The 11,704-nt window shown below is 35.4% G+C and overlaps 2 protein-coding genes across 3 annotated transcripts; both read left to right on the forward strand.

Annotated features, from left to right (window-relative positions):
- The first annotated feature begins 253 nt into the window (after window positions 1-253).
- On the forward strand, window positions 254-4,890 carry LOC131616167 (FRIGIDA-like protein 3). The gene is made up of 4 exons (XM_058887426.1): window positions 254-393; window positions 1,252-2,309; window positions 2,507-2,679; window positions 4,272-4,890. The coding sequence occupies exons 2-4, from the start codon at window positions 1,262-1,264 to the stop codon at window positions 4,686-4,688; spliced, it is 1,638 nt and encodes a 545-aa protein (XP_058743409.1). The 5' UTR covers window positions 254-393; window positions 1,252-1,261; the 3' UTR covers window positions 4,689-4,890.
- On the forward strand, window positions 254-11,576 carry LOC131616168 (FRIGIDA-like protein 3). Of its 2 annotated transcripts, none has more exons than XM_058887428.1 (4): window positions 254-393; window positions 9,395-10,434; window positions 10,631-10,803; window positions 10,922-11,576. In XM_058887428.1, exons 2-4 carry the CDS (start codon window positions 9,405-9,407, stop codon window positions 11,342-11,344), a joined length of 1,626 nt encoding a protein of 541 aa, XP_058743411.1. In that variant the 5' UTR covers window positions 254-393; window positions 9,395-9,404; the 3' UTR covers window positions 11,345-11,576. The 2 variants fall into 2 exon arrangements, with proteins under 2 accessions (XP_058743411.1, XP_058743410.1); XM_058887427.1 differs by lacking the exon at window positions 254-393 and adding an exon at window positions 8,352-8,511.
- Window positions 11,577-11,704: the final 128 nt, after the last annotated feature.

Raw genomic sequence — 11,704 nt, forward strand, 5'->3', positions numbered from 1 at the left:
CAGAAGTTTCTTTATTACTCGAGTTCCAATTTCTTAGATTTAAAAAAAGTGCAATGTCCTCTAAAAAAGAAAGTGCAATGTATATTATTATTACGACTTTTAATCTGTATGCAAAATTTTTAAAGAGATATTGATTTTGAAATAGAAGAAGTATTAGAAAAAGCTTGGGAAAAAGTAAATAGGTGGTAGCCATTATTATTATTATTATCCGAAAAGAAAAGAAAGAATGAAGAAAGAGAGAGACAGTACTATACGTATACTCAATCGTTACTCTCTTCTTCTTCTTCTTCTTCTCTTTCTCTCTCTTTCTCTCTCCTAGGTTTTCAGTTTTAGAGAGAGAATGGATTGAAAATTCACAATTATTCTCTATCTAGTTTCCTTCATACTATTCAGGTAACTCTTCCTTTGTTACACTCTCTTTCGTTTTTATCATTTCATTTTATTGTTATCAGCTTAGATCTGCTTTATTTTCTTCATCGCTTGATTTAGTACTTGTTTCTTTTTGTATGGACTTAATTTGTTATGAATTCTGGAGGTTGATTTTGGTTGTATCATTGGTGAGAGATTACTTGAGGATCTGGAGTATGTTTTTGTAATATATGATTTTGAAAATTAGGTTGAAAATCTGAGTTTGTGCTTTGACTGTAGTCAGCAGAGTCGTCTCAAGTTTTTGGAGACGTTGTGTAGATTAATCGTAGTTTAACCATGACACAACAAATAGAGGTCTAAGATAGTTTAACCGTGACAAACATTTTATGAGGCCTTATTTAACTATGGTAGCCAGTCTTGCACTTTCTCAAAGACGGTCTTGGTACTCGGAGCTTACCATGTTAGCTGAGGAAGTTGTCTGTAGTCAACCATATTGGGGTAAACAGCCATTTTGGTTTTTTGAGAGTGTGAGGCGCTGTCACAACTCACAATAGTTCATGAATGTTTGAAATTATAAACGCATAATCAAATGTAATTTTTGTTAATAGTTTGATGGACTAAATTGACCTGCGAATAATACATTCAAGGACAAAATTAGTAAAAACTAAAACACCTTTAGGCTTGTGTTTGTAATTTTGATACATTAAGGGACAATAGTGACATTGCCTCACACATTTAGGAACCAAAATGCTTGTTTAGTTTACCCTTTATTTTTAAGCATAATGTTAGGTTTAGCTATAGGGTTTTGGATATTATTGCAATGGTACTCATTTGGATGTTATTTAAGTTGAACTTTGATTTTCACATCATTGTTTTGTTTAGCTTCTTTGCTATGGAAGAAAAAGATTCAGTTGCTAAAATGATGGACTCTACATCTTCAAAGATACAACAGCTGCAAAAGGCTTTTGCTGAACTTGAAAGTTACCGAGCTGTTACTCTTAACTTGAAATGGAAAGAATTAGAGGAACATTTTCATGGGCTGGAGAAATCCTTGAAGAGGCGCTTTCGTGAACTCGAAGACCAAGAAAAAGTATTTGAAAACAAAACAAGGAAAGCTCGTGAAATTTTGGAGAAACAGGAAGCGGCTGCTTTTGCCAAGGAGCAAGCCTCGCTGCAGAGTCTTCAAGAGAAAAGAGATGTTGCTGTATTCACCATTGTAAATGCCCGAGAAAAATACAGAAAGGTTTCATCAAAGGATTTGGGTATTGTCTTTAATGGGACTCAAGGCTCACCAGGTGTCGAGGAGAAACCTGGGGATGCTGTATCCACTGGGGGTGAAGCTAACTTAGAAAGTGTGAAACATTCTCTTGAAAATGGAAATGTGGACATGATGTCTTATCCAGAGTTGGTAAAACTATGCAAAGAGGTAGATTCCGCTGGACTTCACAAATTTATATCCGACAATCGCAAGAACCTTGCTGCTGTAAGGGAGGAAATACCACTTGCATTAAGAGCTGCTCCTAATGCTGCCCGTCTAGTTTTAGATTCTTTGGAAGGGTTTTATTCTCCCGAAGTGTCAAATCAAGATATAAAGAAGGATGCTAACTTGTTGGGTCTTCGCCGAACCAGTATCATGCTGTTGGAATGTCTAAGTGATTTCCTAACCGATTTGGGTTCTGATTCTAATGTGGTTTCTGAAGATATCAAGGATAGGGCAAAGGCAGTTGCTGAAGAGTGGAAACCAAGATTGGATACCCTTGACATTGATGCTAGCAATGGGAATTCCTTGGAGGCTCATGCTTTTTTGCAACTTCTAGCAAGTTTTGGTATTGCCTCTGATTTTAACGAGGAGGAGTTATCCAGGCTAATTCCAATGGTATCTCGGCGTCGCCAAACTGCTGATTTATGCCGGTGCCTTGGGTTGTCAGAGAAGATGCCTGGTATGTACTGACTCTCTTATTTCTATAATGTTTAATTTTACGCACTAAGTTTTCTTCTAATTATCTCATATTCATTTTTCTTTTTCTTTTAATATGTTTCTGGTTTTACATTATGATAAAGTTGTTTTCTTAGGTTTCTTTAAATATTTGTTGGTTTAGTATAAATTGAAATGATTCATTTTACTTTTGATGTGCAGGTGTGATTGAAGTTTTAATAAACTGTGGGCGGCAAATTGATGCTGTTAACTTGGCTTTTGCATTTGATCTTACAGAACAATTTTCACCTATTCCTTTGCTGAAGTCTTATCTGAACGATGCTAAGAAAACTTCTACTCCAGTCAAGAGCGTAAACTCATCTTCCACCGCACAGGTAAGTTTTTCAGTGTCTACTATATTAAGTGATCATTCCTTGTGTTGTTTTCTTTTAATGATTTGAACAAATGCTATGAACTAGTATTGTAGAGTTCTTGTGACTTGTATCTCTAGTTGTACATTTGTAATTAAATTTGTCGGTTGTCTAATATTATCATCGTTAAATATTAAGTAAAATTGAGTATAGGAAATGTAAATTTAGTAGGAGGTATGCTAATTCTACCTTAGAGATGAAAATTGGATAACTTGCCACATTAGAGGCGTGTAGTTTAAGTATTTTGGGTCAGTCATGCCAAAAGATGGGGAATAGTAGACGCAAATCACAGAATTCAAGCAGAAATGCTTAAAGACATAATTTGTGTTGAAAAGGTGCCCTACTCATACTTGAAAGTGAATTTTAACACACAGTGATAATACTTGTATTGTTGTATAGGGTTGAATGTTCAGCGATAAGAAGCTGGCCTACCAGATAGCCATTTCAGTTAGCATGAATGCTATGAAGGATGAATGGTTACAAGACAATATAGGGTTAAGAATAAACCATTAGAGAGAAATTTGGGGTAGTACATATTGTGGATAAGTTGATAGGGTCTTGCCTTGGGTAGTTTGGACATGAGTGTAGTGTAGGACACCTATAGATTAGACGTAGGATAATCCATTAATAAGATATAGAGGAAGGGGAAACCTATAGTGCCAGATCATTATGAAATGTAAAACAAAAGTAAAGTGACATTGTATTTGTTAATGAAGAGTGGAAGCCATTCTCAACGAGCTAGCCTAGTTTAATTAATTTACATCATAAAGTCTATGATTTGTTATCAGACTCGGATTTCTTTGCTTTAAGTTGAGTTCCTATGCTTATATTATGGGTTTCTCAAAGATAATGTGAGTGCACTGGAGAGATAACTTAATGGTCATATCATTGAATCGAACACAGAAATCATGCACAGTACTGCAATACACTTACTGGCCCCCGAGACCAAAGTCTCCTACAGATGGTATTCTCTGCACACAACAGAGCTTAACATCACATACATGATGCACACCCTACTATCACATATACTGCCAACAATAAGGTTTGCAATCATAACCGCCATTATATAGTTCTACCACTAGTTATTTCCCAATCTAACTGCCATCAGGCAGTTATTTCTGCTGTTTTTATGTGGTTTAGTGTACTTCTCTCAACTGGGTGGTTTGGCTGTCTCTCAGATTCCCTCCCAGGTACTTACAGAAGCTCAATGCTGGTAGGAATAGTGGCTTCTGTGGATGTGGGGACGGGTGATGAATCTGATGATTATTTAGATAAGATAAGATAAGTTGTTTACTAGTGTCTGTTGTATGGCCACTGGTCAAAGATGGAAGGCATTCTCTATCAATTATCATCTTGGATTGCCTTAAGTATGTATCCAATGCTTTTGCATTAGAAAAGCATATATTTGGTATTTCCGTTGCATCCCTCTTTATCTTTATGCTACAGAATAATTAGAATGAAACATATATTCAATATTCATCTTGATGTTTGATTATGGAAATGTGTTTGTACGTGTGTGTGTGTGAATATTCCTAATAACTTTCTATTTGTCTCAGATTGAGGTTAATGAAAGAGAGCTGTTTGCTCTTAAGGCCGTAATCAAGTGCATTGAAGAACATAAGCTTGATGAGCAGTATCCTATGGATCCTCTCCAGAAACAAGTGATCCAACTAGAGAGGGCCAAGGCCGACAAGAAGCGAGAAACTGAAGTAACAAAACCTCAACCAAAGAGGCCTCGCGCTAATGGTGTCGGATATGGTCCTCGAGTCACTAACGTTCCTTCCGAGAAAACCTCCTATGCTAGAGTTGCTGACAGGTACCCTCAATATGTGTATAACCAACCTTATATGTACCCTGGCCCAACTGAAAATCACTGCACCCCTTTCCTGAGTTCGGCAACCTATAACGTCTCTCCTAATCCTGGAAATTACTTCGGAAATGGTTATCAGTATCAAGCTACATATCTCCACTAATTAGAAGAGATGGTGAACCATAATTATGGCCCCTTTTAATATTTAGTCTTAAGTCTTAACCCTTAAGCTGTTGTATGTTGTACTTTATAAATGTAATCTGCAAGAAACCCTTAAACATGTGAAATGTCATGTTGAAATTAACTTTGGTGCTAAAAGATATTCTGATCCTCAAATGCATCAACTCTGTTATCGTTTTGTACAAGCTTAATTTGTTGTCTTTGTTTGTACTTGTACTATATTTTTCCTCTTTAATTTGCAACTGTCAATGCTTTTAAACAATTTGACTAAATTGAGGAACTCTCGTACCCCATTTTCATCTGCATGAATTTTTTTTCCTCCTTTTTTGTGGGGTAAGTGTGTCTGGGGATACTTGCAAACCTCGGCTTATGCTGAATTTATATATAAAACAGTTATCTTTATTTTTTTCACAGAAAAAAGTTTTTTATTTTACAAAAAAAACAGTTTTTTTTTTTTTCATTTTCATTCGCTTTGAATATCTATCACAATCCTTGGATTCCGACGGATGATGTTAAGAATACAACTGATTTATTATAATTTAGAGCTTAATTTAGTGTCATCGAATCTGTGGTTATATAAAGAAAAACTCCACATAACTTCTATAAATGTTGGTAAGTTTTATAACTCAACTAGTTTAATACTTATAGGAGTGGAAGAAGGTGGAGGACTTGGATTCAAACTCAGGTAATAGTTACAATATATCTAAATAAACTATTATTGAAATACTTACAAAAATGCTATGACAACAAATAATAGTTATTTTATAAGTTTTTTCACTGGAATTTATTTTACAAGTTTTTTTAAAACAATTACACAAGCATTTATATTATAAGATAACTTCAAAATAAGCTCTTCCAAATGTCTCTAAAATTGCTAACTTAATCACTAAGGCATTAGCCAACTTTACTTCCTTGAACGATTATCATTCCTAAGATCAAAAAAATCCTCCACAACATCAACCATATTTTTTTTTTACTATTATTCTTGTACTCACTATTCAACTCTATGGTCCTACAACACCAAGAACATAAACCAAACAAGCAACACACCAGAAAAATGTGTAGATATCGTGTCTCATTTCAGTGTGATTTATTACTGTCTTGAATCAAATTTCTTAGAAGATTTTAGTGTCAGTTTATGCAGATCCACTGTCTTGAATCAAATTTATTAGAAGTATTTATGTTTGGAAGTATTTTTATGTTAGTTTATGCAACCCCTTGCTAGCTACTAGTGGATGGTAGAATTAGGGGTGGCAAACGAGCATTCCCGCCGCAGTTTAGCCCTGTCTCACAAAAGCCATCAAAAAACGAGGCAGGACAGAACGGACATAGATCAGAGTGCGGACCTAAAACTTTGTCCAACCCCGCCAAAAAATAAGTGCAGGCGAAAAATGCCTGTGAAATTTGTATATTTTAGGTCTAAAAATATAAAATTTTATATAAATGCTCGTGCCCGCAAAAAAATAGGGCAGAGCGGGACAGACATGTTAGAGGATGCGAGCTTAAAATCTTGATCCGCTTCGAGAAAAATGCAGGCAAAACAAACATTGCCCAACAGACCGGATCCGTTTTGACACCCTTAGAATTAGTCCTTGAATTAACAAGCCTCAAGGCCGGATAGTTAATTTTTTTAAAAAAATTCTTTGAAATATGTAAACACATTGAGATTAAAAACAGACACAAGGAAACCAAGTAAATTGGGCTCGAGTGGTAAACGAGCTCCTGCTAAGGACGGAGTTCGGGGAATATCGAGTTCGATTTCTAGTGGGAACAATATTTGGCCAGTGCCATGACCTCTGTGCACAAACTCTGAATTACTAGGGCCCCTTTCCCCTAGGAACCAGAGTGCATAAAGCAAAAAAAAAAGCAGACACAAGGAGAGAAGATAATATGGATACTCAATCATATCCTTTTTCAATATAAATTATATGAATTTATTAATCATTGATTCTCGTGAGACATAATGCTACTCTTTCATCGTTCGAGTAGTTGAAATAAGGTCTATGCAGGTGTTGTATTTGCTCTTATAATCTCATTTGATCATAGTGGAACTATTTCATTGATTTGTACAAATTGTGACTTTACCCTTACTTTAGGGGTTTTTTTACATTAAATATATGGTGTTTTTTTAATAACTCGATTTAATTAGAGGTGGCAAAATGAATGGATTGAGTGAATATGAATTGAATGACTAATGGGTGGATGAAAACAATCCATTAGTCCACTAACAGTCCATTAAAACTTCCTTAAAAATAGAGGGTTGGTTGATCTTTATACACCCTTAGGGGTGCGATTCACGCCCCTGAAAATTCGAAAATGCCCCTCATGTGTCCGGAGACCGGACGCACCTAAAATTCCACCAACAAAGACTTTGCAAGTGAGACGCCTCTATTTTGTTTTAAAAAATTATCTGGAGATGTATCTTCGGATTTCGAATATGTATCTCCGTAAATTGTTGTAAATAATATTTGCAAAATTTTCCATTATGCAACAACATACTGGTAACCAAAACAAACAAAAATGTCACTGAGAGCATCTATTCTACAAGCCTATTTTTCATACTAACATGTCTGTTCTAGTAAATGGTAGTCCAACATTCTCTAAACTCCAACTTTGTTGATTTGATAAGGATGGCTGAGCAGAGAGAGTTATATCTGCAGATAGAGAATGTTGCTTACAGGAAAAGACAATTTACATTAGGACACCATTCTTCAGATGTACAAATATTAGATCATATAAGGAGGCTAAACTAGCAGAAAACTCCATTCACCCACAACATTAATACAACCAAGAAAATATAACATCAAATCCATTAGCAAACACTCAGTTGGTAACAACATTTAAAAAAGCTTGCTAGAATACTTCTAAGCTTTGATTCATCAAAATTAAAAAATAATGTAATTTTGCAACTGCGACCAGCAGCGACAATCCCAATCAGCGTCGTAGCAGAAGGCAAGAACACAAGATTGTTTATCCAGTTCGATCAAATGTTCTATGTCTAGGGAGAAAGCGGTTCTCCAATTCACTATATTAGAAAAATTGTTACAACAAATTACATATGAGTCACAAGAAAATAGCCTTCTCATTCAGAGTTCCCAAGAACAAATCCTGAAGGCTCCTAAGAATAAAGCCTATTTTCTACCCAAATATTTTCCAATCTCTCCAACTCTAAATACATGAATTACTCAAACTCAAGGTTGTATGTACGAAGTAAATCATTTTATTTAATATTATATTAAAAATATATATATTTATTAGAAAAATTATTACAACAAATTACATATGAGTTACAAGAAAATAGCTTTCTCATTTAGAGCTCCCAAAAACAAATCCTGAAGGCTCCTAAGAACAAATTTTATTTTCTACCCCCAAGTATTTTCCAATCTCTCCAACTCTCAATTCATGAATTACTCAAACTCAAGATTGTATGTATGAAGTAAATCATTCTATTTAATATTATATTAAAAAATATACTTATTTATAATTTAATTTTGAGAAGAAGCAATAATTATAGCATTTTTCAAAAAAAGAAACATAATAGTAGAAGTTAAAAAGCCTGCGAAAAAATTATAAACTACTATTAGAAAAAGCGTGGGAAAAAAGTAACAAGGTGGGCCATTATTATTATTATCTTTAGAAAAGAAAAGAAAGAATGAAGAAACAGAGAGACAGTACTATACTCTATCGTTACTCTCATCTTCTACTTTCTTCTTCTCTCTTTCTCTCTCCTAGGGTTTCAGTGTTAGAGAGAGAATGGATTGAAAGTTCACAATTATTCTCAATCTAGTTTCCTTCATACTATTCAGGTAACTCTTTCGTTTGTTACACTCTCTTTCGTTTTTATCATTTCATTTTATTGTTATCATCTTAGATCTGCTTTATTTTCTTCATCGCTTGATTTAGTAGTTGCTTCTTTTTGTATGGACTTAATTTGTTATGAATTCTGGAGGTTGATTTTGGTTGTATCATTGGTGAGAGATTACTTGAGGATTTGGGGTAGCTTTTTTAATATATGATTTTGAAAATTAGTTTGAAAATCTCAGTTTGTGCTTTGCTTGTACAAAGAGCTTAGCATTTTAAGGAGGTGTGTATATTTGGTTCTGCGGTGAAAAAAATTGATTTTGTAAAATTGATTCTGGTTAAAGTGAGTTGAATGTAAAATGATTTATGTTTGGATAAGGTTATGTAAAATTGAGTTGAACAGTAAATTTCAATGTAAAAATCACGTTTAAGCTCAAAAGCTACAAATTCTAGCTTCAATTCAAGGAGAATCAATTCTGGTGACAGAATCAATTCTATTTTAGAAGAACCAACCATTTTCCGGTAAACAACCAATTTGGCCTTATGAGAGTGTGGGCGCTGTCACAACTCACAATAGTTCATGAATGTTTGAAATTATAAACACATCGTCAAATGTATTTTTTGTTAATAGTTTTAATACATTCAAGGATAAAACTAGTAAAAACTAAAGACACCTTTAGGCGTGTGTTTGTAATTTGATACATTAAGGGACTATAGTGACATTGTCTCGCCCATTTCAGGACCAAAATGCCTGTTTAGTTTACCCTTTATTTTTATGCATAATGTTAGGTTTAGCTATAGCTATAGGGTTTTGGATATTAATGCAATGGTACTAATTTTGATGTTATTTAAGTTGAACTTTGATTTTTATATCATTGTTTTGTTCAGCTTCTTTGCTATGGAAGACAAAGATTCGGTTGCTAAAATGATGGACTCTACAACTTCAAAGATACAACAGCTGCAAAAGGCTTTTGCTGAACTTGAAAGTTACCGAGCTGTTACTCTTAACGTGAAATGGAAAGAATTAGAGGAACATTTTCACGGGCTGGAGAAATCCTTGAAGAGGCGCTTTCATGAACTCGAAGACCAAGAAAAAGTGTTTGAAAACAAAACAAGGAAAGCTCGTGAAATGTTGGTGAAACAGGAAGCGGCTGCTTTTGCCAAGGAGCAAGCCTTGCTGCAGAGTCTTCAAGAGAAAAGAGATGTTGCTGTATTCACCATTGTAAATGCCCGAGAAAAACACAGGAAGGTTTCATCAAAGGATTTGGGTATTGTCTTTAATGCGAATCAAGGCTCACCAGGTGTCGAGGAGAAACCTTTGGATGCCGTGTCCACTGGGTGTGAAACTACCTTAGAAAATGTGAAACATGTGGACATGATGTCTTATCCAGAGTTGGTAAAACTATGCAAAGAGATAGATTCAGCTGGACTTCACAAATTTATATCTGACAATCGCAAGAACCTTGCTGCTGTAAGGGAGGAAATACCACTTGCATTAAGAGCTGCTCCTAATGCTGCCCGTCTAGTTTTAGATTCTTTGGAAGGGTTTTATTCTACCGAAGTGTCAAATCAGGATATAAAGAAGGATGCTAACTTGTTGGGTCTTCGCCGAACCAGTATCATGCTGCTGGAATGTCTAAGTGATTTCCTAACCGATTTGGGTTCTGATTCTAACGTGGTTTCTGAAGACATCAAGGATAGGGCAAAAGCAGTTGCTGAAGAGTGGAAGCCAAGATTGGATACTCTTGACATTGATGCTAGCAATGGGAATTCCTTGGAGGCTCATGCTTTTTTGCAACTTCTAGCCAGTTTTGGTATTGCTTCTGATTTTAACGAGGAGGAGTTATCCAGGCTAATTCCAATGGTATCTCGACGTCGTCAAACTGCTGATTTATGCCGGTGCCTTGGGTTGTCGGAGAAGATGCCTGGTATGTATTTCTTCATTTATAATCATTCGTTTCAATCTTATTCTTAACCCTATCTTGTTGCCTTGGTTTATCAGCATTTTGCATGGTGCATGCAAGATCTAGCTTTTGTATCAGTTGTAGACTGAAGCGATGAAGCAACCAAATAATTATCGCATCTGTTTGTTGTAATACTTTGTTTTTCGTTTTTGACATGCAGGTGTAATTGAGGTTCTGGTGAACAGTGGGAGGCAAATTGACGCGGTTAACTTGGCTTTTGCATTCGATCTGACAAAACAGTTTTCTCCTGTTTCCCTTCTAAAATCTTATTTGCAGGATGCTAGAAATTCTTGCTCACCTGTCAAAAGGGGTAACTCTTCCCCCACTGCACAGGTTTGTCATCGACTCTGCTATATATTGAGTCGTCGGTCTTTATTTGCATGAATGAAATTTTTGAAATCTGAATGGTACAATCCTTGGTACTTTACTTACCTCTGACTTCGTGTATCAGATTGAAGTTAATGAACGAGAGATGATTGCTCATAAAGCTGTAATCAAGTGCATTGAAGAACACAAACTCGAAGAGCAGTATTCTCTGGAACCTCTCGTGAAACGAGTTGTCCAACTAGAGAAGGCCAAAGCTGACAAAAAAAGGGAAACTGAAGCGACAAAGCCTCAACCAAAGAGACCACGTGCTAACGGTGTAGGATATGGTCCTCGTGTCACTAACAACATCCCTTCTGACAAAACTTCCTATGCTAGAGTTGCTGCTGACAGGTACCCACAATATGTGTACGACCGACCTTACATGTATGCTGGACCAACCGACAATCATTATCCCCCTATCCTCAGCAATGCACATTATAACTTCTCTCATAATCATGGAAACTACTTTGGAAATGGCTATGAGTACCAAGCTACTTATCTTCACTAGTTAACTGAGTTATGAGCAGGAGATTATGATCCTTTTGTTTAATATATCTAGTATTAACCTTTTTAAGATGTTCTATGTTGTACTTTTAAAATGTAGACTTTAAGAATCACTAAAAAAGGGTAAAATTTCATGTTAATGTTTTAACTTTTGTACTAGAAGGTATTCTGATCCTCTAATGTATGAATTCTGTTCTTGTTTTGTACAAACTTATCTTAATATTTTCTTTGTAGTATGTTTATCTTGTTTTAGATCTGAGACTGTCTTTTAATTTATTTAGTTCTCCAGCTTTCTTGATTGCCTCTGTTGGATAAATTTGGTTGATTTATTAGTCCTATATTATCACGACAGCGTTGTCATGCG

This window comes from Vicia villosa, linkage group LG7, assembly GCF_029867415.1.
Source record: "Vicia villosa cultivar HV-30 ecotype Madison, WI linkage group LG7, Vvil1.0, whole genome shotgun sequence".
NCBI lineage: Eukaryota > Viridiplantae > Streptophyta > Magnoliopsida > Fabales > Fabaceae > Vicia > Vicia villosa.

Bases quoted from the DNA above. Each gene is read 5' to 3' on its own strand.
- LOC131616167 (XM_058887426.1), top strand. From the start codon at position 1,262: ATGGAAGAAAAAGATTCAGTTGCTAAAATGATGGACTCTACATCTTCA. The intron at 2,310-2,506 runs GTATGTACTGAC...TTTGATGTGCAG, and splicing joins GTTGTCAGAGAAGATGCCTG to GTGTGATTGAAGTTTTAATA. The intron at 2,680-4,271 runs GTAAGTTTTTCA...TATTTGTCTCAG, and splicing joins ACTCATCTTCCACCGCACAG to ATTGAGGTTAATGAAAGAGA.
- LOC131616168 (XM_058887428.1), top strand. From the start codon at position 9,405: ATGGAAGACAAAGATTCGGTTGCTAAAATGATGGACTCTACAACTTCA. The intron at 10,435-10,630 runs GTATGTATTTCT...TTTGACATGCAG, and splicing joins GTTGTCGGAGAAGATGCCTG to GTGTAATTGAGGTTCTGGTG. The intron at 10,804-10,921 runs GTTTGTCATCGA...TTCGTGTATCAG, and splicing joins ACTCTTCCCCCACTGCACAG to ATTGAAGTTAATGAACGAGA.